The following is a 26,825-nucleotide window of genomic DNA, read 5'->3' as shown; positions in this document are numbered from 1 at the left end:
CACGCACACAGATGTACAGACACACACACACAGATGTACACATACTTTATCACTCTCCCTATGTACACACACACACACACATGTACACACACATTCTCTCACCCTATGTACAGACACACACACAGATGTACACACACACTTTCTCACCATCACTATGCACAGACACATGCACACACACGTGTCTATGTACAAACACACTCACACAGATGTACACACACTTTCTCACCCTCCCTATGTACAGATACACGCACACACACATGTCTATGTACAGACACACACACACACATGTACACACACCCTCTCTCAACTTCCCTATGTACACACACACAGAGATGTACACTTTCTCACCCTCCCCATGTACACACACTTGCACACAGATGGACACACACCTTCTCTCACCCTCCCTATGTACAGACACACGCACACAGATGCACAGATACACTCACACAGATGCACACACACCCTCTCTCATCCTCCCTATGCACACACACACTCACACACATGTACACACACACTCTCACACATGCACACACACTCACACATGCACACACACACTCACACACATGCACACACACTCACACACACGCACACACACATGTACACACACACTTTCTCACCCTCCCTATACACACACACTCTCACACATGCACACACACACTCACACACATGCACACACACACACTCACACACATGCACACACACACTCACACACATGTACACACACACACTCACACACATGCACACACACACTCTCACACATGCACACACCCCCTCTCTGGCCCTGCCCGCTCCCTCCCCGCTCGGTCCCGCCCTCCGGAGCGTGCGCGCTCCCGCGGTCCGGCGGCGGGCGCGGGCGGGGCCGGACGGAGCCGGGGCCGGAGCCGGAGCCGCAGCCGCAGCCGGAACCGCCCGGCCCGGTGAGTGAGCGGGGGCGCCGGTACCAGCACCGGCACCAGCACGGGGGCTGTGAGCACCGGGGCACGCTGAGCGCCGGGGGATGGCGGCAGCAGGAGCGCGGAGGGCTCGGGCGGGGCAGGGGATGCGGAGCCGCGGCCTCTCGGCCTCTGGGCCCCGCCCGGAGCTGCTGCGGCACCGCCGGGACTCTTGGCCGGCTCCTCCAGCGCCGCCCCCGCCTTCCAGCGGGGCTCGGGCTCGCTGCCGGCGGCTCCTGCGAGGGTCGCGTCCCCCGGAGGATGCGGCGGTGGAGGCGCCGCCCGGGCCCTGCCGGGGATGCTCCGGCCCGGGACCCACCGGGGATGCTCGGGGGACTCGGGAGCTGCCCCTGGATGGGACCCGCCGGGGATGCTCGGCCAGGACCCGCCGGGGATGCTCCGGCCACCCCTCCCTGCCGGCAAACGGACACGGGGCTGCGGGGACCGAGGGGCGTCTGCCAACCCCTCTGCGCCCCGGTGTGAGAGAGTCTCCTGTGCCAAGACAGACCTTGATGGGCTGGAGCGTGTCCAGGGAAGGGGCTGGATCTGGAGCACTACTCTGATAGGGAGCAGCTGAAGGAGCTGGGGAGGCTCAGCCTGGAGAAAAGGATGCTCAGGAAGGACCTTCTCAGCCCGCAGTTCCCTGACAGGAGGGCGCAGCTTGGTGGGGGTCCGTGGGAACAAGTGGTGGAACAAGAGAAAACAGCTGCAGGTTGTGCTGGGGCAGATTTAAGTTGGATATTGGGAGAATTTCTTCATGGAAGGGGTGGTCAGACACTGGAACAGGCTGCCCAGGACAGTGGTGGAGTCCCCGTTCCTGGGAGTGTTCAGGTAGAAGCAGAAGGGATCTCCCTGTTCTCTGCTCACAGCTGCCCAGACGCAGCAACTGCAGGGCAGGGTTGTACAAGGGTTCATGAAAAATCCGTGTGTTGGGCTCCAGACCTTGTTCTTGCTAAATCCACGAGGCCACTGAGCTTCCCATTTTATGGGCAGCTGCAGACTCACTGGGCAGACCAGCAGTGTTGTTTTTAAGGCAGAGGCGTTGGCCAGCTCTTGCAGCAGCTTTGTCCCCATCTCCTGCTGCTGGCCCAGCTCAAAGGCAGCTACAGACACACCCATGGAGCCCACCAGGCTCCCTGTGCCCACCAACCCCTGCCACTGCAGGGCAGCAGCTGGGCACAAGCCAACCCCTCATTCTGCAAACAGGATCCAGCCCTCTTCTCTGTGTCCAGGCCTGAAGTTCCTGTCTGGGTCAAACCCAGACTCAGGTGTCTGTCAGGCACTGAGTGTTGTGTTTGTCGAGGGCTGTGAGGTCGCTGGTCCCTGCAGCACCCAGCACCCCCCCAGCCTTACAGTCTCTTAGAAAGTTTTATTGCTGTTTGCACAACCAAGGTGAAGTTTTTATGGTCTCTCTGTCCCAGATCTCTGTGAGCACTGAGGAGGTGGAAACACCCCAGCAGTGAGAGCTGTGGGTCACTAAACACTTGGGCTGGTCTGGTGGTGGCTGCTGGCCCTGGTTGCTCTTTGCAGGACCTGGGACTTTCTGGACTCACCCACCTCGGAAGTCACTTGCTCTTCCTGAAAACAGTGGCCATAAAAGGTCCTTGTCCTGCTATGGCTGTTTCATTTCCAACACAGACACTGCGAGGAGCAGAGAGGAGTTTCCTGCTCCAGTGGCAGTGTGGAAAGCACCCAGGGACTGACCTTTCCAGGTCTGTGATGCCACCAGCCCGGGCACCATGTACTCCTCAGCTGTGGAGGTGCAGGCACCTGGCAGCTCATCCTGTAGGGGTGACACGGTGTCTCTGTCAAGCAGCAGGAAGAAACGCCGGGTTTATATTAAAAAGGCAACGTCTGCCGTTTCCAGGGCTGGTTTCTATGGGAACGGGACATCAGAGGAGCAGAAATGCGGGGTGTGCTCTAAAATAACTGCCAGCTCCCGGGAGCCTGTGGCCTTTGCTCGGCCCTTTCTGCTGAGGAGGCAGCCGGGCACAGGCACCTCTCGGGGATGAGGCAATGTGGAAGTGGGTCAGGAGGTGGGATGGGATGCTGTGGCCTTGATCCTGCCCATCCTCAGCCTGTTTTCCTCTTAAATCCACTGGTCCAGGCTGGCAGCTGGTGCCACCACGTTATCCAGCACAGCTTGGTGCTGTGGCAGGGACTGGTGAGGACCAGGTGGTGAGGATGACTCTCATATGTGAGAGTCTGTGTCTCCTTCCTCACTGACCACCCTGGGGATGGCCAGGGTGTGTCCACACTCACATATTCAGGAGACCCTTCCTCCTGCTGTGGTCCTGCAGAGAGGGAGAGGAACTGGGTTGTTCTCCCAGAAGCTGCTGGTGGTTTCCTCTCTCTCTCTTCTCCCAGATCTTTGGCCCTGCCTCTTGGTGGGAAGTTCAGTTTTATCTTGTTGTGTTTGAGGTCAGGCAGGAGCATCTCTGGCGGGGACAATCCAATGTGCTGCCCCTGTCCTCCTCTGAGGCACCTTGATGCCTCTGGGTTGGGAAAAAGAAAACCATGTTTTGGATGCCAGAGCGTGGAAAACCATTTTTGGTCTCCAATCTAGTAAGAACTTTTGTAACTTAGCTTCTCCCTCCTCTCATCCTCCAGCAAGGGAAAGGTCCAGAACAAGTTTTCTTGGAACACTTCAAAACTTGGAAAATATTTATTGGCAATAATGGGGTTTTCAGCCTTTGCATAGTGTTTGTATTTCCCAAGAGCTGCTTGACATTTTCCCAGCAGCAACTGTAGGACCTGTGGGGGTGGTCAGGGTGACAGCTTGAGTTTGAGGTGGGGTGAGCAGGATTTGGGATCTCTGATCCTGCAGCCTGCTCCTGCCTGACCTGCAGCATTTGTCCCCTTTAAAGTGAGCACAGCTTTGATTCTGGTTTGCTCTGCATTCCTTCCAGGGGGTTCATGACAAAGGTTTCTGTTTGGGGGTAGGGGGGGCTTATTTGGGGGGCGTTTCAGATGCTGCTGTGTGGGGAATGTGTGTGTGGGCCTGTGGGACCTGCTGAGGGATCCTGTGGCACAATGTGGAATGTTCTGCTTGGCCAGAGAGGTCAGCTGGAGACTTGGCACTTTGTGAGGTGCTTGAAGTCCCCATTGCTGCTGTTCCTTTCCTGCTTGCTCTGGGTGGGGGTTCTGATGGACTTTTTGGGCTGAAGCATAAGGTCTCTTCTGCTCTTTCCTGACTGGAGAAAGGTCCTCAAATACAGATGTCCCTGCTGTTGTGGAGTCTGTCTTCTGTGCATGGAGTGGCAGAGACAGTGGGGTTTTCGTGCTCTGAGAACACATTGGGGTTTAGCATTGGGGCTGGGAAGGTGCTTGCAAAGCCAGGAGAAGGCTCCTGGGTTTAGTTTTGGGGCTGGGAAGGTGTGTGCCAGGGCAGGAGAAGGCTCCTGGGTTTAGGATTGGGGCTGGGAAGGTGCTTGCTAAGCCAGGAGAAGGCTCCTGGGTTTAGTTTTGGGGCTGGGAAGGTGTATGGCAGGGCAGGGGAAGGCTCCTGGGTTTAGGGCTGGGGCTGGAAGGTGTGTTCCAAGGCTGGGAAAGGCTCCTGGGTTTAGGATTGAGCCTGGGAAGGTGTGTGCCAGGGCTGGGGAAGGCTCCTGGGTTTAGGGCTGGGGCTGGAAGGTGTGTGCCAAGGCTGGGGAAGGTCCTGGAGAGCTCAAGGAGCTGCTGGCAGAGGGCAGGTGAGGCAGGGGGGTGTTGCTGTGCCTGCAGCCCTGTGTGAGGCTCAGGTTGCTCTTGCTGCAGCTCTGTTGCCACTGGAGCTGTGCTCGCTGTGCACCCGGGAGCCAAGGTCGGCAGGCTGAGTCAGCAACCTCCCCTCCTCTCACTGTGGCACCCTGGAACCCCTGCTGAGGTTGCTGGGTGCCAGCTGCATCCAAGAGCTGATCCCATCCCAGGCAGGGCTGGAGAACGTGCTGTGGAGCATTTGCCAGGGTGTTGCTCATGGTTGTGTGCCTGTCCGTGTTCCTGTGGCAGCTTTTGGTGCTGCCAGGCTTTGGAGCACCCCAGCAGCTTCCTGCTGGGATCCTGTTGGGATTTGCTGTGCTCAGAGGCTGGCACTGCTCAGTGGGGGCTGCTGAGGGTCCAGCAGTGCAGGCAGGAGGCTCTGCCTGTGCCAGGGCTGCCCCTTCCTTCTCTGTGCAGCTCTGCGAGCTCAAAATCCCAGCCAGTCTTCTGGTGGGACAACAGTGCTCCCCTCGGGAAACGCCACTGCAAATGGAGACACAAACAACGTGAAGGGATGGCAGATACTTCCTGAAAGGAGGAGGAGGAGGAGGAGGAGGCGGGGGATTGTCCTTCCCTTGTGCTTCCCTGCCCTTTTCTCGTCCTCGCCTCTCGGGGCAGAGTTTCTGCTGGGAAAGCACCAGCAGTGTTGCAGAACCAACTCTTCACACGGCAGGAGGTGGAGGCATAACTTTAGAATCTCCACCCATCCCAAAATAATGGCCTGCCAGAGGTTTGACGGCGTTCCTGGGGGTGGTGTTTGCTGTTCTGTAACCCCGTGCTCTTGCAGCTCGAGGAAAGCTGTTCCTGTCTGCTGCTGGGAGGGACCCAGGTTGGGTGTTGAAACAGCAGCTTTTGGGATCAGCCATGCCAGAAAACAGGGACTCTTCCTCTTAGGGGAGGGAACACAGTGGTTATTTTGTCCTGTTTGGGGCTGAGCCAGCTGCTGTGGCACCAGGCTGGGAGCAGAGAGCTGCCCTGGGCTGGGTGTGGGTGGGGTGTGGGACGTTACCCTCTTACTGCCCAGCTCCTCCAGCACCTGGCACTCACAGCTCTCCCCTCTCCTCTCCTCTCCTCCAGGGTCCTGTGGAGCAGTGAGGGCAGTGCTGGACCCCTTCTGATGGGAGGATGGTTGTGCTCAGGCAGTTCAGGCTGCTGCTCTGGAAGAACTACATCCTGCAGGTAGGCTGGCACTGCACCTGGGGGGCTGCTTCTGACACTGCTAAAAGGGGCTACATCAGAGCTTGCCCAGCCACTGCCTCCTACAGGAAACCTCCCCCGTGGACACAGGGCATCGCTGGGAGGAAAACTGGGTTATTTGTACATGTGGTGTGTTTTGTGCTGGGCTGTGAGACCTTACAGGTCACTGTGTACTCAGTTTCCTTGTCCCCAGCATCCCCCGCCTGCCCTCTGGCAGTGAGCTCAGCTCCCTTTCTCCTGGCACAGGGTAACCCACACCCTACCCGTGTGACACTGGGGTTTTTTGAGCCTCCTCTGGAAGTGCCTGTGCCTCCAAAACCCACTGGGGCTCTGGTTTTTTTTTTTTTTTTTTTTTCTCCATTGCTTTCTCTCTTTCAGGAGCAGCTTTTAGGGGTCTGAAAAATATTAAACCACTCGCACTCACTGCCAGCCCACCTCTCAGCGTGGCACCTGGGTGGTGCTGAGGGATTTGGGGATTTGAGGTCTCAGCTGGGGCTGCCCAAGGCCACAGCCCCTTTAAGCACCGTGTGGGTGTTCCTGGGCGGATACAGTAGCTCTGCTGGGACCCAGAGCCAGCCCTGGCAGAGGAAGAGGAGGGAGCAGGGCTGGCTGCAGCCTTGGCTTTACACTTTCAATTACCCGTCTGCAGCCTTGCTGTAAAAATAAACCAAAGGAAGAGGGAAGTGCTGGATGCACCCGACCTTCCGGCAGGCACCAAACAGGGAGCAGGGCCTGGAGAGGATGAAAGGGACTGGCAGCAGGGCTGATTTGCAGCCAGGAACATCCCCCATCCCCTCTGCAGGGGAAAAGTGTTGTTTTCTGGGTGTGCTCCAGGGTGGGGACACATCTCAGCGTGTTTTCCAAGGCCACAAGCTGACTCAGGTCTACTGTGCTGGGATACAGCTAAAAGTCCTGCTCCTGATAAAGACACAGAGCTCCCAAGTCACCCCCAGCCGCTGTGGGGATGGATGCAGGCACACGTGGCTCTCCAGAGCTGCTGGCCAGGCGGAGGTGGTGATTGTGGATGAGTATCCCTGTCACCTCCGGAACACAGCGCTTGAATGATTTCTGCCGCAAGGCTGGTGAATGTGTGTGAGCCTGCGAGTTCAGGGAGGCAGGGAGCTGTTCTGGAGGCAGCCCAGGAGACAAGGAGAGCTTTAGTACCATAGTAAATCAGTGGGAGGCAGCTGGGCTGCCAGGGCTGCATTATAAACCCATCAGACATCTGCAGCGTTCGCTTTTATGAGCGTGGTGTTGGGAAAGCTCCTTTTTCCCTGCCTGCCCAAAGCTGCTGCCTCCTGCCTATGCTGTCAGGGCTGGATCAGACTCTTCCTCCCAGGGGAAGCCCCAAGAAGTGTTTGGGCTTTGGCAGTAGGTGCTGAGAGCCAGGGTAATGGTAGTCCCCATATCATCTCCTGACAAACTGTCCAAGATCCCATTCCCTGGCTCCTGCAGGGCTGTCTCCCTTCCCAGGATGTCCAGGCTGTGTTCAGGGCTCCCTGTCTGCCCCACTGGAGACTCTGCCCACTGCCTGCTGGATAAAATCCAGTTGCTGAGACAGCAAAGCTGTGAGACTAAAGCTCTTGGTGCTCCTGTTTCCTAGTGGTGCTCCTCTTTCCAGCTTTGCAAAGGGGAGGGTGGAAAATCCCCCTGTCTTGTGAAGCCTGCATTAGCCAGAGGCCTTAGGAAAGGTTAATGCTGCTGCTCCAGGCACATGCTCTGAGTGAGCAGCATGACCCCCTGCGGCCAGGGACATCTCTGAGCTGTCACTGCTGTGGCTGAGGCTGAGTGTGCTGTGCTGCTCTTGAGCCTGGCCTGGGGTGAAGGCAGCTCAGGGTTTGCAGGAGGAAATAACAGAATCCCAGAATGGTTTGGATTGGAAAGGACCATCCATCCCACTGCCCTGCCACACTTTCCACTAGACTAGGTTGCGCAGATGACTACAGTTCCCCTGGGACACCAGTCTGAAATGCTAGTTGACCTGGGTGGGATGCTAATAAACCTGTGTTTGGTGGGGAGTGTTACTGGGTAGGGGGCATTGTGCAGGAGAGGCAGCCCTGGGGGAATTGATGGATGAAGCTGCAGAGTGCAGGGCTTGAGTTCATTCTCCAGTTGCTTGAACCTCAATTAAAGAAATGAGCCAGTGTGTGTAGTGCAGCAGTGGCTTGGACATGCCCATGGGTGTGTCGCTGTAGCCATCCTGTAGGCAGAGGCTCTGCCAGGCCCCATCCTGGGCTGCAGATCCCATGTCCAGCTGCCTGGAGCAACTCAGCTCCAGCAGGAAAAGTTGCCCTGATTCCAGCAGTGTTGCTGCACGTGGCAGAGCCCCAGGGCACAGGGAGGAAGCAAAGGACCAGCTTTGGTCATTCAGCCCAGCAGTGTGGTGAGGGAGGCTCTGATGGAGGCTGGTCTGAGCTGGAGCAATGCTTAGGGTAGGGAACACCTTGGCTGGACAGTCCTTGAGGATGTAGGAACCAGCACAGTGTCATTCCTGGCCTCTGGAAAAACCCAGATTGTGAAACCTTGTGGAATGTGAGAATGCTGTTGCTCCTTGGTGTTCCCATGCCCTGAACCTCGTGACTGTGCTCATCAACCTTCTGCGTTCTCCTCTTCTTTTTTATCTCTTGAGACAGAGCGTACTATATATATGGATAAATATCTGTGTATAGATACATACCTATGGTAGATATCTGTGTATATATATATAGATACATAATATATTTTATATCCTTATATATATATGTTTGTATCTTTCCCCTGCCCTGCAGAAGCGGCAGATCCTGGTGACGCTGATCGAGGTGTGCCTGCCGCTGCTCTTTGCCGCCATCCTGATCGCGCTGCGGCACCGCGTGCACTCCGTCCGCCACCCCAACGCCACCCTCTACCCCAGGGAGTCCGTGGATGACCTGCCCAGCTTCTTCTCCTCCCACCACGCCAGCAGCCCCTGGGAGCTGGCCTATGTCCCCTCCAACAGCAGCGCCGTCCGCGGCATTGCCGAGGTGGTGGAGAGAGCTCTGCCCATCAACATCAGAGGTGAGCAGCGCTGGGGATGCCCCTTCCACAACAGAAATTGGTGTGGATCTTTGCTCTGAGCAGCCTCAGAGATGTCCCTGCCCATGGCAGGGTCTTGGAGCTGGATGGTTATTTGTGTCCCTTCCATATGTCCAATTCCATATTCCATTATGTCCCTTCCAGCCCAAAGCATTCTGTGACTGATTCTAAATCCTCATGCTCTTGGAACACCATTTTTTTCTGAGCTTCAAGGCTATATTTTGCATTTTTTTTTCTTTTTTTTTCACTAAAATGACAGGATTTGGGGATGCTTTTTGGTCTCATTTTATCGCAGTTTCCATCTAGAAAAATATCACCCTAAAACAGTTAGAGAAGGTGGCACTGCTTCCCTGTGAAAGAGTATTTTCAGAAATCTTTTGGCACAGAAAATTTTAGCACTTGGTGTTCCAAACTGTTAGGATTTTCTGTGGGAAAGCTGACTCCTACTCTCAAGAAGGAAGAATGTCTGCATGCACACACAGGGGGCAGCATCCTGTGTAACTCCCCCGTGTCTGACAGCAGACATCCCTCCTGTCACGGACCCAGCAATGCTCCTGGTGATGGCTGAGCACCAGTGCATGCTGCATTGCTGTGCTCCATCCCTGCATCTCCCTGTTTTCCCCACCCACAGCTCAGGGCTTCCCCTCGGAGCGGGACTTTGAGGAGTATGTCAGGCTGGACAACCGCTCGGGCAACGTCCTGGCCGCCGTCGTGTTCCGGCACCGCTTCCCGCACGCCTCGGCCCCGCTGCCCCTCCAGGTGAGCCAGGGAGGTGGGGACAGCACCTCCAGGTGAGCCAGGGGAAGTGGGAACAGCCCCTCCAGGTGAGCCAGGGAGGGTGGGGACAGCACCTCCAGGTGAGCCAGGGGAAGTGGGAACAGCACCTCCAGGTGAGCCAGGGGAAGTGGGGACAGCACCTCCAGGTGAGCCAGGGAAGGTGGGGACAGCACCTCCAGGTGAGCCAGGGAGAGTGGGGACAGCACCTCCAGGTGAGCCAGGGAGGGTGGGGACAGCACCTCCAGGTGAGCCAGGGAAGGTGGGGACAGCACCTCCAGGTGAGCCAGGGAACATGGGGACAGCACCTCCCACCCAGATGTCACTGCTGTCCATCTGTCAGGGTCTGAAAATATGTGTGTGGAACCTGATGGTTTGTTTTAGGGATCTCAGAGTGCAAAAGACACAGCGGGGGCGACTCAGTTTGCTCGATCAAAAATGAGCCTTTATTTAGTGCCAACAAATGTGATAATGAGGAGAGAAATAAATAGTAAGAAAGAGAGAGAAAGAGGGGAAGGGGATTATAGCTGCCAACATGGAGGGACGAGTCCTTGAGGCCTAAAGATGCTGATAGATGGGATCTTCTCCAGTGGGGTGATCACAAAAGTGAGTGAGGGGTCTCCAGAGTCTTTATAGGTTGGTCAAGGTGGGGACCAAGGCGAGGGGCACAGAGCCAAAGGGAACCACCTGTGTTGAGGTTGGTGCTCAGGAACAGCTCCAAATCCCACCTCTGGTACGGACAGACCAGTTTGGACAGGCAGCCTTGCCTCCGTCCACTGTGACCAGTCCCATTGTCCTTGCAGTCTGTTCTCATGGAGATGCAATTCCAGTCCTCTGAGACTTGGCAAACGTTCCACCTCAGCCAGGCCGGGGGCTCCTTTCAGAGTCTGGGGTCTCAGTCCTCAATCACTGGAGGCACATCACATCCCTGGACAGGCTCTGACCCCATCCCACCCCAGCCCTGACCCTCGGTGTGCCCCTTGCAGGTGGAGTACGAGCTGCGCTTCAAGTACAGCCCGAGGAACGCCCCGAGGAGTGAACAGACGGGGCTGAACCCCAACCTGGACCGGGACTGGCACACCAGTTACCTCTTCCCACTCTTCCAGCTGCCCGGGCCCCGAGAGGCCAAGTTTGCTGATGGGGGGACACCAGGTGAGCACAGCTGGGGACACGGGGTCACCTCCTGCAGCACCCGGCGGGCTCTGAGCTTTTAAATTAATAGGTTCATTTAAAAGAAATAGTTTAATAATTTAATTTAATAATTTAAATTAAATTTAAAAGAAATAATTAAATTCAGTGAATTTTAATGAATTATTGATTTATGTTTATACCAGCATTAAATTTATATCTGTGTAAGGCAAACAATTAAATATTTATTATAAGCATATAGTTATTTTATATAAATACAGGCAAGCGATTAAATATTTATATAAATATTAAAAATTATGTATTTACATATAAATCTTCATGAATACATAAATAGTTAAATGGCTGTGTGTTTGTATAGATGTTTATATTCAGTTTTATGCATATATAATGAATTAATCAAATAATGGCACAAATTTAAATTTATATTTAAATATTAATTAATTATTAGCTATAGAGCTTCCTAATATTTATTTATATATTAAATCATTTGTCTTTATTTTGTTGAATTATTATTTATGACTTAGATATAATTGGACTTTATTTATGACTTAGATATAATTAGACCATATTTACAATTTTGTTATATTCCTTATAGCTGTCTTTTATTTAAATTTTATCCTGTAATTTCATGGGCACTGTTGGCCTCTGGGCACCTCTGCTGAGCAGGGCTGGATAAGAATAAATTTCAATGTGCATGAATAACTTTAAAATTTAATTTTTTCCCCATTTCGATTTTTAATGGAAATTTTATTTCACGATCCAAACTGCCCGGTGTTTAATGTACTACTTAAGTACTTACAAAGTAAATAGAGCAGTTCTGTGGTTTGAGGTATTTAAGGGCAGCCAAACCACTGGCAGAGTAGGAGCCAGCAGGGACATTGCTGGAGCTGTGCTGGCTTAGGACTGAATTTTTGGGAATTTCTGTGGTGGCAAAAGAAATATTTCCCTCAGTGGGATTTCTCCCTCTGTGCTCGATTGCAATGTCCAGGGAGAGTGAGGGTGAGGAAGTGGGCAAACAGGTTTTGCTCTCAGTGTGTAAATAAAGCAGAGTCCCAGGAGTGTTTGCTCAGTGCATGAGTTAGTATCAAACAAAGTTCCCAATCTCATAATTCCACTTTTATCTTCTCTCTCTCTGTGGGTCAGTTTAGTTTACTGACGTTCAAAATGTTCGTTTGGGGTTTTGTAAGAGAGCTTAAGTTCCTGTTCAGGTAACACTTGGCAGCAATTCCACTTAAAAATGAACTATTTTCAGTTTATTTTGTTATCTAAAGCGGTGCCAAGAGAGGTCTAGATTGGATTTTAGGAGAAGGTCCTTTCCCCAGAGGGTTCAGGCACTGCCCAGGCTCCCCAGGGAATGGGCACAGCCCCAAGGCTGCCAGAGCTTCAAAATCCTTTGGACAATGTTCTGAGGAATGCACAGGGTGGGATTGTTGGGGTGTCTGTGCAGGGCCAGAGTTGGACTCACGATCTTTGTGGGTCCCTTCCCACATGGGAGATGCTCTTGGGAAATTGAAATATTTTCAGTGTTTTCTAATGCACAAAAAATGAAGCCACATGCGTGAATCACAGGATATACTTTTTCTCACTGGAACCTGTGCAGTATTGTTTATTCTTTTGGTTTACAAAGAAAAAAAAGGGGTGAAACACAAGCCCAGTGACTTGTGGTGGTTGATGGTGACAGAGAATCTCCCCATTACAAAGTCACAGCCATGCTGCAGGACAGCAACCATGCACAGAGTTTTCCTGGCAGATCCTTCTCAATGATAGTTATGCAAGATACTGGTTTGGTCTAGTGGAAGGTATCCCTGCCCGTGGCAGGATGTCAAACAAGATAAGCTTTAAGGTCTCTTCCAACCTAAACCAGCAATTCTGTGAATTTGCTGTGCTTATCAACCCTTCCCCAGCCCCCTGTGTCACAGTGATGCTCATATTGCTTTTCCTGCACTCCAGTTTTACTCGCTGTTCTTCTTCCCGTGCAATCTTCCCCACAAAGGCTGTTTGTCCCTGCAAAGCCCAGGCCCCTTTCCATTCCTGTTGGTTCTTTCCTTACAGGTTATCCATTCCTGGTGGTTCTTTCCTTACAGGTTATCCATTCCTGGTGGTTCTTTCCTTACAGGTTATCCATTCTTGGTGGTTCTTTCTTTACAGGTTATCCATTCCTGGTGGTTCTTTCCTTACAGGTTATCCATTCCTGGTGGTTCTTTCCTTACAGGTTATCCATTCCTGGTGGTTCTTTCCTTACAGGCTACCTGCGGGAGGGGTTCCTGGCGGTGCAGCACGCCGTGGACAGGGCCATCATGCAGTACCATGCCAATGCCAGCTCTGCCAGCCTGCTGGACAACATCACCGTGGTGGTGCAGCGTTTCCCCTTCCCAGCCTATGTCAATGACCTCTTCCTGCTGGCCATCCAGAACCAGCTGCCCCTGCTGCTGATGCTCAGCTTCACCTACACCTCGCTCAACATCGTCCGTGCTGTTGTCCATGAGAAGGAGAAGAAGCTGAAGGTGAGAGCTGGGATGTGCTCCCCTCCCTCTGCAGCTTTTCCCAAGGGAAGGTGTCTTTAGATTAGGAGCAAAATCCCTGCTGGATGTAGAGCCAGTGAGCAGGAGGTGAGGATTGGCAGTGGATTAGTGAGCCCCAGGGAAGAATCTTGCTAATCCTGCTGCCATGAGGAGGCTGGGCTCTCCTGGCTGTGCATCCCGAGGGTGCTGGACCACAGGGATGGTGTTTCTCCTGGGCTGGGAGAGAGGGCAACATGTGTGGGTTCCTGAGTTTGTGTATTTAAGAGTTCAGCCTGTTGGAAGGAAGATTTTTGCCTTTTGCATTGTGAGTGTGCTGTGGGAGCACTTGGAGCTCGGCTGCATGGTTACAACAGCAGGGCTTGGCTTTCCCCAGATGTTGGGTGTCCTGCCCTGTGCTGGGTGGCCCCAGTGGCACCACTGGCACCCTGCTCTGGCTTTGGGCTCAGCTCAGCTCTCTGGGGCCTCCTGCAGTGCTGGCAGCCCATGTTTGGGGAGGTGGGGGACACCATGCCGTGCTGGTGGCTGTGCAGGGCCACTCTGATAGTCCCTAGGGCTGCCACCTCTTTGCTTGTGCCACAAGGCAAAGCCACCCCCACCTTGCCCCAGCCATGCCTGGGGTGACCCAGCAGCCCTGGGTGACACTGTGACCTCCCACAGGAGTACATGCACATGATGGGCCTCAGCAACTGGTTGCACTGGAGCGCCTGGTTCCTCATGTTCTTCCTCTTCCTCCTGGTGTCCGTGTTCTTCGTCACTGTGCTCTTCTGTGTCAAGGTGAGTGTCTGTCCCCAGGCCACAGGCTGTGGGGCAAGCACGGGGAGGACAGGGCCACTCTGCCTGGGACTCTGCTGTCCCAGGGCTCCTCCAGGGACTGGAGTTTGGGTTTCCCAGACTGAGATGGGGCAGTGTTGTGTTCATGGCAGGGGTGACTCCCCAGGGAGGGAGATGGGGATTGGAGTCCCAGGGACACTGCATGCAGAGCAGGACCACCCTGCTCCTCCCACAGCCTCTGGATGTGCCCACACCAGGGCAAGCAGGAGGGGGCTGTGGGTGCTGGCCAAGGTGTCTGTCCCCTGCCCCTTAGACCCTGCATCACACAAGGGCGATCTGTATTTCCTCCCCCTGGAGTGGTCTGGGAGTTTCTGCGTGTTCTCGCCCATCTCAATTTGTCTTCAACACATGGAGAACTTCAGATCTGTGCTGCTAAAGCCACAGCTGGCTCCAGCAGCTCTGGGCTTCACAAGGTTTTCTTGGCAGGTGAGCGAACAGGGAGCAGTGCTCACCAACAGTGACCCCACCCTGGTGTTCACCTTCCTCGCCATCTTCTCCATCTCCTCCATCTCCTTCAACTTCATGGTGAGCACCTTCTTCTCCAGAGGTGAGTCCCCCCATGCTGCCTCCTTTTGTTATTGACCACTTAGACTTGGGCATTTCTTCCCATTTTTTGGCTGCATTTTCCACACAGTGTGTAGAAAGGGATGTGGGTATTGTTGCTTCCCAAACCAGAGCAGGTCCAAGGGCTGGAGCCCCTCTACTCTGGATTCAGGCTGGAAGAGCTGGAGGTGTTCATCTGGAGAAGAGGAGGATTCAGGGAGAGCTCAGAGCCCCTTCCAGGGCCTACAGGGGCTCCAGGAGAGCTGGAGAGGGACTTGAGACAAGAGCTATGTAGTGGTCTCAGGTTTAACAATTTCTGGATCTGAGTCACAGCACCAATTAGTGCAGTGGTTTGAGTGCCCCACTAGAATTATTTACTCTTTCCGTGGCAGTGCTCAAGACCAGGCTGGATGTGGTTTGGAGCAGCCTGGTCTAGTGGAAGGTGTCCTTCCCATGGCAGGGCATGGGACAAGGTGGTCTTTAGTGTCCTTTCCAACCCAGACAATTCCCTGCTACTATGACCAGCTCCTGTCTTAGGGCCTTATCTGGTGGCTTGGCCCCAGACTCTGCTCTGGGATGGGCAGGAGGCTTCTGCCCCCACATAACCACACTTTGTGCACAAATCTAGAACGTCCCTGGATGGGAGGCTGGTGAGGAGTGCTGGCTGGCATCACCCTGACATTTCCCTCTTGCTTCTCCCTGTGCTGGCAGCGAACGTCGCGGCCGCTGCTGGCGGCTTCCTCTACTTCTTCTCCTACATCCCCTACTTCTTCATCTCGCCCCGCTACGACCTGATGTCCCACAGCCAGAAGTTGGCATCCTGCCTCATCTCCAACGTGGCCATGGCCATGGGGGCACAGCTCATCGGCATGTTTGAAGGGAAAGGTGAGCAGGGCCGTCTGTTCCTGGGAGAGGAGCATCCTCTCTTCCTGCCAGCCTGATTCTGTGCTGGGGTGAGACTGGCTTGGTGGAAAGACACTGGGGAGAAGAAACACTTTCCTCCTTCTTACTAGAGCTGATTGCTCTCATAGCAGGGCTCTCTGAACTTGTGTCTGTGCAAAATGCTATCCTCATTGTCATTACCAAAGGAATTCCTAATGGATGGGAACCATTGCATTTCCTCCTTCACAATATATATCTTTAATTTCTTTAATTTAAAAGAGTCTGCTGTTGGTTTCAGCGGAGCCACGCATTTACTACGTGTGGCAGTAGTGATGGAGGGATGATGCTGGAGAAGGGATGGTTTCTTTTTTTTTCCCAGGCAGTGGCAGAGAATGGCCTAGTGGGGTGGGGAGCCTCGAGGTGTCAGTGCCTCTTTTCCCTCCATCTGCAGAGGCTCACAGAGCTGTGCAGGTGCTCCTGGTTATGGAGCAGTGAACTGGCAGAGGGGCTGCTCTCTGCTAGTCCTGGAGAAGATGGGACTCTCCTGGGAATGCAGAGGTAGCAGTGTTCCGTGTGCCCTGCAGGGACTGGCATCCAGTGGAGGGACCTGATGAAGCCTGTCAGCGTGGATGACAACTTCACCTTGGCCCAGGTGCTGGGGATGCTGCTCCTGGACTCGGTGCTCTATGGCGTGGTGGCCTGGTATGTGGAGGCCGTGTTCCCCGGGGAGTACGGTGTGCCACAGCCCTGGTACTTCTTCCTCACGGTGAGCACTGCTTGCCCCCCTTCCCTGGGCTGGAGGGGTGTCACTGGGGACAGTCACCACTTCTGTGCTGTGCAGCAGGCCAGCCTGGTGGGCACCATCTGGCCACCAAAATCACAGGCTCTGCAGCATGTCCTCACTGAAGGCTGATGCAGGTTTTTGCTATGGATAAAGGTCGTCTTGGCTTTAAATCTCTCTCCCAGCACTTCCTGGCATGCAGGGTGTTCTTAAATGTCTCCAGGCCCAACCAAAGGCATTGGAGAGAAACCCCAGGTGGAAGGAAGCAGATGCAGCAATTTGACACCGAGTGCTGCCGTGCAGGGAGGCATGATGACCTGTGTCCCACTGCCAGCCACGTGCCACGGGGTGGGTGACAACTGTCACCCCGTCAGCTGAGCCACCCTGGCTCTGCCAAGCCCAGCACTTGGCATCACCCTCAGCAGCTGCAGCTGCACTGAGCACTGTGGCTTCCCTGGCTGCAGAGAGGATACGTTCTGTTTGGATGCTGGAGATGGATCCTTTGTTATTTGATAGAGATTTGATATTCCTTCTCCTTCCAAATTTCTCATCCCAGAGTGGTTTCGCTTCAGCATCTCACTCCCTCTTGCAGTCAGACCAGGGAAACAGAGATGCTGCCATTGGCAAAAGATGATTTTGCATCCAGGAGTCACTGAATTGTTATTCCCACCATGATTTAAGGTCCCAAACACTTAGTTTGATTCCTGGAGAGCCAGGTCAATAAAAAGGGGCTGTAACTGCAGTAGCTGGACCTCAGGCTGTATTTAGAGTTTCTCAGGGGTTTTGGAGGGGATGGTCATCCATGGGCTCTCCTGGGCAGGATGATTCTGCCTGAGGGATTTTGCTTGTCAGTGGAATTTTTTTCCATGAAGGTGAAAATGGGGAAAAGCTGCTGTGTAATCACAGGCTGTAAGGGAGAGGTGGGGGAAGGCAGGAGTGTTCCATCATGTCAGCCCTGCCTGCTGAACATGTTCTGATTGGTAATGCCCAGGCCAAGGAGAGCAGTCTGGGAGATCCTTGGGAGGTGTCCGTGGGAGGAGGAGGGTGGCCAAGGCTGGGAGGAGATGGGCTCTGCCTGTGCCTGATTTCTGCCTCTCCCTTCCTCCACCAGCCCTCATACTGGTGTGGGCGGCCCAGGACTGTTGTGGGGAAAGAAAAAGAAGAGGAAGAGGACCCTGAGAAAGCCCTGAAGAGTCAGTACATTGAGGAGGAACCAGCCGACCTCGTGTCAGGCATCAAAATAAAGCACCTATCCAAGGTACTGACTGCCCAGCAGGGCACAAACACACCGTGATGTTGGTTTTGTAGAACCTGTTGCCTGCAGACAGCTCCTGTATCCTTGGCACTGCCCTAGGGCTGGGTGTAGCTCTTCCCAGAGCTGCATTTTGTGGTGGGATGAAGTGCTGGGTACTTCAAAGTGCACTGACATCTGTACTTAACTTGCTGACATCTGAATTTAACCTGAATTAGACCCGTTGTCTCCTGCTAACACCCTGTGAGCATCCCGGGCTTTGCCTGCTGGGGGGAGCTGAGGCACTTGCCTGAAGTGCAGCCCCAGCTCATGGATGTGATCTCCACAGGTCTTCAAAGTGGGAAACAAGACAAAAGAGGCAGTGAAGGACCTGACAGTGAACATGTATGAAGGGCAGATCACTGTCCTTTTGGGACACAACGGTGCTGGGAAGACCACCACTCTGTCCATGCTCACAGGTAGGAGCATCCTGCTGTGGGAACTGATGGCTTTTCCCTCAAAGAAGAGCCAGACTCTATCTCTGAGGGCATGGAGGGGTTTTTGATCTTCCTTTGAGCACCTTCAGTTTGCTGAGCTATTGGCCAGGAGTGCCAGGGTAGTGAGAGGGAGATGGAAGGAGCATGGGGGTTCCCTGCTCAGCCCTCCACAAGAGTGGGGTCAGCCAGTGGTTGAAATAACAGTTTTGTACTGGAGAGCCATGAGAAGAGACTGCACCTGTTATAGGATTGCTCTCTGTAGGCTTTGCCATGATAAGGCAGATAAGGCAGAACTGGTGTTTGTCATTCTTGAGCTGCTGGGCTCCAGGATACATATTTTGGCACAATGGACTCAGTGACCTTTGATGGTCCTTTCCTGTTCTCTATTGCTCTGAGCTGCTCCTGGCAGCTCAGGGGGCTCACGGGACCTTCCTGGAGCTCTGCCCTGGTCCTGCCTGCCTCTCTGCACAGCTCAGAACCACGTTTGACCTGCCTGTTCCTCTCCTTTCTGGACTGCCAGGCTCAGTTCCAACTCGTGGGTGCCCTGCAGGCAGGAGGAAGCTGCTGTACCCCAGTCTGAACACGAGACAGACTCGCTCTGTTTTTTAGCAGAAAGCTGGTGGCAGGGGTGGGATGTTCATCAAGACCCTTCACATTTCCAGTGGCTCTTTGCCACCGGAGCCACCCTGAGCTGCTGTGTCCTGCTCCCCACAGGTCTGCACTCCCCCACGGGCGGGCAGGCCTACATCAATGGCTACGAGATCTCCCAGGACATGGTCCTGATCCGCCGCAGCCTGGGGCTCTGTCCCCAGCACGACGTCCTCTTCGACAACATGACAGTGGAAGAGCACCTCCACTTCTATGCAGGGGTGAGCCTGGCACTGAGCAGAGGGGCAGCCCTGGGGGGAGGCACCTGGAGGTGAGGAAGTGTGGGGAGATCTATCAAATCATCAGAGGGTGGAACATCAGCTCTGGAGCCAGGCTGGGAAAGCAGGGGGTGTTCAGCCAGAGAGGAGAAGGCTCCAGAGTGACCTTAGAGCCCCTTGCAGTGACTACAGGGGTTCCAAGAGAGGGATTTTGGACAAGGGCCTGGAATGACAAGACAACAGGGAATAGTTTCACAAGTGAGAGAGGGCAGGGTTAAATGGGATATACAGAAGAAATTCTTCCCTGTGAGGGTGATGAGGCCCTGGCTCCCTGTAGCTGCCCTATCCCTGGAAGTGTCCAAGGCCAGGTTGGATGGGGCTTGGAGCAGCCTGGGACAGTGGAAGGTGTCCCTGCCCATGGCAGGGCAATTGGCCTGGATGATCTTACTGGACCCTTCCAACCCAAACCATTCCGTGATTCCATGAAAAGCACAACAGCCCTTGCATCTTCTTCCCACCTCACCTGCAGGCTGGTGGAGGAGTGGAGGGTCTCAGGTGGCACAGCTCCATGAAACCAGCCCTGCCAGCTGTGCCAGCTCCTGCAGGGGTGGGCAGGAGTCCATCTCTGCTTTCCTGCTTTCCTGCCCTTGTGCAGAGGAGGGAGTGTGGTGGGGTTTGGCAGCCCTGCAGGTGGGCTCATCCCTCCCTTTCCCTGTCTGGCAGCTGAAGGGATACCCACTCTCCAAGTGTCCTGAAGAGATCAGCCACATCCTGAGGATCCTGAACCTGGAGGACAAGCGGCGCTCGCTGACCAAGGCTCTGTCCGGGGGCATGAAGCGCAAACTGTCCATCGGCATCGCCCTCATCGGGGACTCCAAGGCAGGTGGCTTTGGGGGGCTCCCCTCGCCCCTGGGGCCACTGCAGGTCCTTGGGGTGGCCCTGAGGCTGCTCCTCATCTGTGGTGAGCCAGTGGGAGAAGCAAGGACAGAGGGGAACGGGCAGGAGCATCTCCACTCTGAGGGCCGTGCCCTGAAGCTTTGCTGTCTGGTAGCTGCTCCCTGAGATCATTGCTGTGAAGCCAAGGCTCCTCCTGGGCCCTGAGGTTGTCCCCTCCTGTGCTGCTGGGCCTCTCCCAGCCCTTTCTGACCTGTCCCCATCTCCTGTGTGCAGGTGGTGATGCTGGATGAGCCGACATCAGGGATGGACCCGGCCTCTCGCAGAGCCACGTGGGATCTCCTGCAGCAGCAGAGGAGCAACAGGACCATCCTGCTGACCACTCACTTCATGGACGAGGCAGACCTGCTGGGGGACCGCATAGCCATCATGGCCAAGGGGGAGCTGCAGTGCTGCGGCTCCTCGCTCTTCCTCAAGCGCAAATACGGTACGGCAGCATCTGCAGGTGGTGCTCTGTGTCTTCTGCTGGCCAGGGAGGAGCAGCAGGGGGGTAGAGAACAGGGAGGGGATCCACTGCTCCTTGCCTGATGGCTGCCTGCTCCCCATCCTGCTGTCCAGACTCTCCTGAGGCCACATTTGCTTTTGCAATCTCCACATCTCCACATTTGCTGTTGCATCATGCCTGTGTCTGGTGCCCGTGCATCCCTCTCTGTTCCAGCCCCACCTCAGGCTGAGCTGGGATTGACCCTCCTCTCCCTTCTCTCGTGGCTCCCCCCAGGGGCAGGATACCACATGGTGATGGTGAAGGAGCCATACTGCAACCTGGGCGAGATCTCCCGCCTCATCTGCCAGTACGTGCCCAACGCCACCATGGAGAGCAACGCTGGGGCAGAGCTGTCCTTCATCCTGCCCAAGGAGAGCACACACAGGTGATGGCATTGTCCTCTGCTGCCCCTCCCTGAGGAGCTCCCCTTGTCTTCACACACTGTCTCACAGTCTTGCTGGAGAGGGGAGCTGCCCCTGCATCAGTGCTGGGCATGGAAAATGGGATTCAGTCCCTCCTGTAGTGCTGAGGGTGGCACAAATGAGGCAGGATGTTCTGGCTCTGAAATACAGACCCAGGAGGTCAGGGGGGCTGATTGTCTCCTACCTGCAGTGCTCCCTCCTGGTCTGGAGGCACCAGCAGCAGGACAAGTCCAGGGAGACCACAGAGATGCTCCAAGGACTGGAGCCTCTCTGTTCTGGAGCCAGGCTGGGAGAGCTGGGGGTGTTCACCTGGAGAAGACTCCAGGGAGAGCTCAGAGCCCCTTCCAGGACCTAAAGGGGCTCCATGAGAGCTGGAGAGGGACTGGGGACAAGGGATGGAGGGACAGGACAAGGGGAAATGGCTTCCCACTGCCAGAGGGGGCAGGGTTAAATGGGATATTGCGAAGGAATTGTTCCCTGGGAGGGTGGGGAGTGCCCAGAGCAGCTGTGGCTGCCCCTGGATCCCTGGAAGTGTCCAAGGCCAGGCTGGATGAGGTTTGGAGCAGCCTGGTCTAGTGGAAGGTGTCTCTGCCCATGGCAGGGTGAGATAGTCAGTAAGGTCCATTCCAACTCAAACCCTTTTGTGTTTCCATGATTCTGTGATAGCTGAGGCAAGAACAAACAGCTGGTGGAGCCTGAAATCTGCCCTCGGGGACAGGGCTGTGCTCAGTGCCACAGGTTGCCCTGAGGTTGGATGCAGGACTGCAGCCAGCTCCAAGACTGCAGCCCAGAGGGTCTTTTTACCCCTGAGTGCCCCTCCCATGAGTGTTGGTGTCTGACATCTCCCTTGTCCACCCAGGTTTGAGGCCCTGTTCACGGAGCTGGAGCAGAGGCGGGAGGAGCTGGGCATTGCCAGCTACGGCGCCTCGGTCACCACCATGGAGGAGGTGTTCCTCAGGTAGGTGGAGGCATGACCAGTGCCCCTGTGCTTTGGTGATGTCCAGCACACCTCTCTGGGGCACTTTGTTGCTCTCTTGGCTTTGCCTTCCCCATCTCAGAACAGTCAAATCCTGCCTCGATCTCTGTCTCATCACCCGCTTTCCCTTCCTGGCACAGGGTTGGGAAGCTCGTGGACTCCAGCATGGATATTCAGGCCATCCAGCTGCCTGCCCTGCAGTACCAGCACGAGAGACGCTCCAACGACTGGGCCATGGATGACTCCAGCAGCCTGAGTGGGATGACAGACATGACAGATGACAGCGGGGCACTCATCACTGAGGACTGCTCCAGCATCAAGCTCAACACCGGGGTCAGTGCTGGGGGCTGCAGCACCAACGGGGAGGGGATGTGTGAAGGGAGAGGGTTCAAGTAGGGTCACCAGGTGGAGCCTCCCCCCCCACCATGGTTTGGAACATCAAAGCTGGAATCTGCAAATGATTTTTAGGGTTGGTCACTTCCGCCCTCTTGGTGTTGATCTTGGGGTCTGAGTTGCTCCTCACAGAGATCTAATGATGTTTTCCAGAAGGAAGATGAGAAAATCCATCTTCCTTCCCTGGCTAGGCTCGTGTTCCAGTTCCCTGGCAGCCCTTCATGCCCCGCTGCCTCAGCGCCTGTGATCAATAGCCCTTGTCTTCTCAAGGGCACGTCTCAAAGGCAGAGAGGGAGAAGGATGTTGCTGGGTTTGCAAAGCACAGAAGGTGTTTGCAGGGGGTGAGCTGGGCACTCACAGATGTCTTACTCCAGCCGACAGCCACCCTGCAGTAATCCTGTTTGGGAGCCTCAGCTGCTGGGAGGTGGAGGAAGCCAAAGGTCATGGCTAAAGCTGCTTTTAACACCTGAGATCTCGAAGTGATTGTGACTTGTTCAGAAGCAAGTTGCAAGTGCTGGAGGCAGGCAGCTGCCCTGCTAATCCCTTTATAGGCTTATCTGGAGAGCAGACTCTGCCTGTGGGCTGGCAGATGCGTGCAGGACAGGGGGGTGGTTTGGGGTCATCTCCCACATCAGCTGCACAAGGTGATGTGTCCACAGCTGGCAGGGCTCACCTTGCCCTCTCCCCTCGCAGTTCTACCTGTGCTGCCAGCAGTTCTACGCCATGTTCATGAAGAGGGCCATGTACAGCTGGCGCAACTGGAAGATGGTGGCGGCACAGTTCCTCGTGCCCCTGATCTTCACTGCCTTCGCCCTCATCGTGGCCAAGACCTTCCCTGGCCCGCGGGACTCGTCCCTGCTGAAGCTGACCCTGGAGCCCTACGGCCAGACCGTCGTGCCCTTCTGGGTGTCGGGCGCCGCGGGGCTGCCGCAGAGGCTGGCGGAGCAGTATGTGGAGCTGCTGGATGCTCAGCATCAGTCCCCGCTGGAGGTGCTGGGTGAGGGCACAGGGAGCACCCCTGGAGCAGGTGGGGTGTCCAGGGGTCGCTGGTGTGGGTGGTTTAAGTCCCAGCTGTGGGGTATTTGCTGCTTTTATTACATGTGTGGGAGTGTCGCCACTCCTCACCTGAGCAAAGTTGTCTTTTCTATAATCCCATGTTTGTGGCTACTGGAAAAGGCTCTCCAGGGAATGGTCATGGCCCCAGTGCTCCCCGAGCTCAAAGAGCTTTGGACAATGCTCTCAGGCACAGGGGTGGGATTGTTGGGGTGTTCTCTGCAGGGCCAGGAGTTGGACTCAATGATTCTTGTGGGTCCTTTCCAACTCAGGAGATTCTGTGTCTCTGTGATCAGGGCTAGGGTGGACCACCAGGGCTGAGTCTGCTCGGGGTCTTTTCCCATTGGCCTCAGGCAGCTCTGGTGTGATGGAGCCCACCATAACAGCAGTGCCCTTTGGCAGGTGGGCTGGAGGAGTACCTCATCTCCCGAGCCTCCGAGGAAGGAGGAGCCTTCAACGAGCACTACATTGCAGCCGCCTCCTTCGAGGACACAGGGAACCGCACGCTGGTCACGGCGCTCTTCAACAACCAGGCCTACCACTCCCCAGCCACCGCCCTCATGCTGGCTGACAGTGCCATCCTCAGGGTGCTGGCAGGTCCCAACGCCTCCATCACTGTCACCAACTACCCTCAGCCCCGCAACATCACTGAGAAGGCCAAGGACCAGCTCATGGAGTACGTGTGGTGATGGCACAGGGCTCCTGTGGGTGCAGGTTGTGCTGGGGTCAGTGGAGAAGCCAGGCTGGAGCTTCTCAGGCTCAAATGTAGCTGTGGTTGCACTCAGGAGGTCAGGGAAGCAAAGCTATGAGAGCAAAGAAATCCTAATCCCAAGATTGGTGTCGTCTCCCTGCTTCCACTGGGCATCTTCTGCCAGACCTAAATCCTCTTGTGGGAAGCAGTGGAAAAGGCTGTGGGCAGGGTGAGGTTTTTGTGTGCAGGGTGGGCTGTGCCTGGGGCAGTATTGTCTCACTTGAGAGTTTCTTCATCATGTTGGCAGGGTGTAGCCTCTTCAAGAAGCCCGGTGTGGGTGTGCTGGCCACAGCTTCTTCAAGAGGGGCAGCAGAGGGGCATGTGCTGATCTCTGCCCTCTGTGAACAGAGACAGGATCCAAAGGAATGGCTGAAGCTGTGTCAGGGGAGGGTTAGCCTGGAAGTCAAGAAAAGGTTCTTCCCCCAGAGGGTGCTGGGCACTGCCCAGGCTCCCCAGGGAATGGGCACAGCCTCGAGGCTGCCAGAGCTCCAGGAGTGTTTGGACAATGCTCTGAAGGATACACAGGGTGGGATTGTTGGGGTGTCTGTGCAGGGCCAGGGGTTGAACTGGATGATCCCTGTGGGTCCCATCTAACTGAGACTATTCTATGACTCTGTGCTGTCTGTGTGTAGCCTCAGCATTGGTTTGCTGAGGTGTCCCTGCCCTAAGGTGTCCCTGTGTCCCCACAGAGGCCAGACTGGGTTTGCCATTGCCATCAACCTGCTCTATGGGATGGCCTCACTGGCCAGCACCTTCGCGCTGCTGCTGGTCAGCGAACGCGCCATCAAGGCCAAGCACGTCCAGTTTGTCAGTGGTGTTTACGTGGTGAACTTCTGGCTTTCTGCCCTGCTGTGGGACATCATCAACTTCCTCATCCCTTGTGCTCTGATGTTGGTGAGTCACCCCTGGCTCCCCAGTGCCCTCCCCATTGGTGGGAGCACTGGGTGCTGCCCCTCTGGGATGTGTGTGGGTGCAGGGAGGACAAGGCCACTGGCATTGTCTCTGTAGAACTGACCAGCAGGAAAGCTGTCCCTTGGTCCTGCTGGGAGCTGGACCACGGCCAACCAGCTGGGACAGTTGGTCTCTGGCAGCTGAACACTTTGCTGTTGGGACTAGAAAATGTTAAATCCATGGGACCTTGGAGAGGAATCCCCCAGATCTGCCCTTCTGTATCCCAGTCTGCAGAAAGGGTCTCCCATGGGGGCAGCTTGCTGGCAGGACCCATCCATGAGGGGTTGTCTGGGTCAGTGCAGTGCTGATATTACCCTGGGCCACTGGGACAAGGAGACATCACCTGAGGTCAAGCCAAATGTGCCTTCTCCCCACATTGCTGTGCCCCAGGTGATATTCCAAGCCTTCAATGTGCAAGCCTTCACCCAAGACAGCCACCTCGTTGATGTGATGCTGATCTTCCTCCTTTATGGCTGGGCCATCATCCCCCTCATGTACCTCCTCAGCTTCTTCTTCTCGGTGGCAGCCACAGCCTACACCCGTCTCACCATCTTCAACATCCTCTCGGGCACTGCCACCTTCCTCGCCGTCACCATCATGAGCATCCCAGGTGGGTCACTGCCCTCTGTAACTGCCCAGCCATCACCAACAAGGTCCAGCCCCCAAGGGGGTTCTCTCACCCCCAGGCTGTTCCCACAATAGCCATAAAATCCTACCACAGTCCATTCCCACCCATTAAATGTGACAAAATATGTTTGGTTTCCCTCTAAACTTACCAGGGTGTTTTCTCCCAAACCAGCAGTCTCTAATCCATTGATCCACCTGTTCTCTTTCAGAGCTGGGCTTGGTGGACCTCTCCAAAACCCTGGATAAAGTTTTTCTCGTCCTACCCAATTACTGCTTGGGCCAGTGCATCAGTGACTTCTACCAGAACTATGAGTTCATTCAGTTCTGCACCTCCTCTGTCGAAGCCATCTTCATCTGCAAGGCCTTCAGTGAGTCCCTGTGTCCTCACCTGGCCAAGCCCCACAGCACCACTGGGGGATTGTGTGGGGTGGGTGGTGGAACTGGGCAGTAGCTGCAGGAACATTTTAGAGCAAAAACTAGGCAGCGTATTAGGACATATATAGGAAAAAGTTCCTTAACTGGATCACCTTACTTATGATTTGGAGGAAAATGTGGGCATGGGGAAGTTTCACAGATGAGTGAAGAAATCCTAATCCCAAGATTGGTGTCCTCTCCCTGCTTCCACTGGGCATCTTCTGCCAGACCCGCTCCAGACCTAAATCCTCTCGTGGGAAGCATTGGGAAAAGCTGTGGGCAGGGAGCCAGTGTGGGGTGGTGATGAGCCTGGCAAAGCTTTGGGCTCACAGTTTCCTCCCCAAAGTGTGGATTGATCCAGGAGTTGATTTTGTTCCATCTTTCCTCAGATATCAGTTATCAGATGAACTACTTTTCCTGGGAGACCCCTGGGATCGGGCGGTACCTGACCTCCTTGGCCATCCAGGGTTTCTCCTTCCTCTTCCTCCTCCTCCTCATTGAGACAAACCTTCTCTGGAGACTGAGAACTCTGGTCTGTGGCATCTGCAGGAGGAGGAAATGGGTGAGTGGAGCACGTGGGAAGGAGCTGTGCCCTCCAAGCCCAGCCCAGGAGTCCCTGTGAGCTGGAGTCGTGCCCTCATCACCCAAATCATCTTCCCAGGGAGCATCCCCAAAGCTTGGAGGAGCCAATCCTGTTAAGTGTATGGATTGGCAAAGGGAGGGAGGCATCCCCAGAGCTGGCTGAGGGAAGGGATGGATCCTGCCAGGGTTGGGGACACTGGAGGAACCCATTCATCCCCCAGCAG

General features: G+C 55.1%; 1 protein-coding gene across 1 annotated transcript in view; it reads left to right on the top strand.

Annotated features, from left to right (window-relative positions):
• Positions 1-759: 759 nt before the first annotated feature.
• ABCA3 (ATP binding cassette subfamily A member 3) overlaps positions 760-26,825 on the top strand; it is a 33,216-nt gene continuing 7,150 nt past the window's right edge. Inside the window, exons 1-24 of the mRNA XM_083872707.1 lie at positions 760-917; positions 5,748-5,849; positions 8,636-8,900; positions 9,550-9,677; positions 10,679-10,844; positions 13,086-13,345; positions 14,021-14,137; positions 14,621-14,741; positions 15,449-15,622; positions 16,204-16,385; positions 17,512-17,658; positions 17,981-18,110; positions 18,843-18,997; positions 19,718-19,873; positions 20,165-20,375; positions 20,667-20,817; positions 21,714-21,812; positions 21,971-22,163; positions 22,917-23,220; positions 23,679-23,952; positions 24,717-24,921; positions 25,369-25,588; positions 25,815-25,973; positions 26,409-26,581. Of these exons, the coding sequence (XP_083728833.1) occupies positions 5,796-5,849; positions 8,636-8,900; positions 9,550-9,677; positions 10,679-10,844; positions 13,086-13,345; positions 14,021-14,137; positions 14,621-14,741; positions 15,449-15,622; positions 16,204-16,385; positions 17,512-17,658; positions 17,981-18,110; positions 18,843-18,997; positions 19,718-19,873; positions 20,165-20,375; positions 20,667-20,817; positions 21,714-21,812; positions 21,971-22,163; positions 22,917-23,220; positions 23,679-23,952; positions 24,717-24,921; positions 25,369-25,588; positions 25,815-25,973; positions 26,409-26,581 (4,044 nt within the window). The 5' untranslated portion in view covers positions 760-917; positions 5,748-5,795. The remainder of the gene's footprint in view (positions 918-5,747; positions 5,850-8,635; positions 8,901-9,549; positions 9,678-10,678; positions 10,845-13,085; positions 13,346-14,020; positions 14,138-14,620; positions 14,742-15,448; positions 15,623-16,203; positions 16,386-17,511; positions 17,659-17,980; positions 18,111-18,842; positions 18,998-19,717; positions 19,874-20,164; positions 20,376-20,666; positions 20,818-21,713; positions 21,813-21,970; positions 22,164-22,916; positions 23,221-23,678; positions 23,953-24,716; positions 24,922-25,368; positions 25,589-25,814; positions 25,974-26,408; positions 26,582-26,825) is intronic.

Source organism: Zosterops lateralis (genome assembly GCF_965231275.1).
Source record: "Zosterops lateralis genome assembly, chromosome: 15".
Taxonomy (NCBI): Eukaryota; Metazoa; Chordata; class Aves; order Passeriformes; family Zosteropidae; genus Zosterops; species Zosterops lateralis.
The sequence above is the reverse complement of the archived record's forward strand: the minus strand, read 5'-3'. Positions and strand labels throughout refer to the sequence as shown.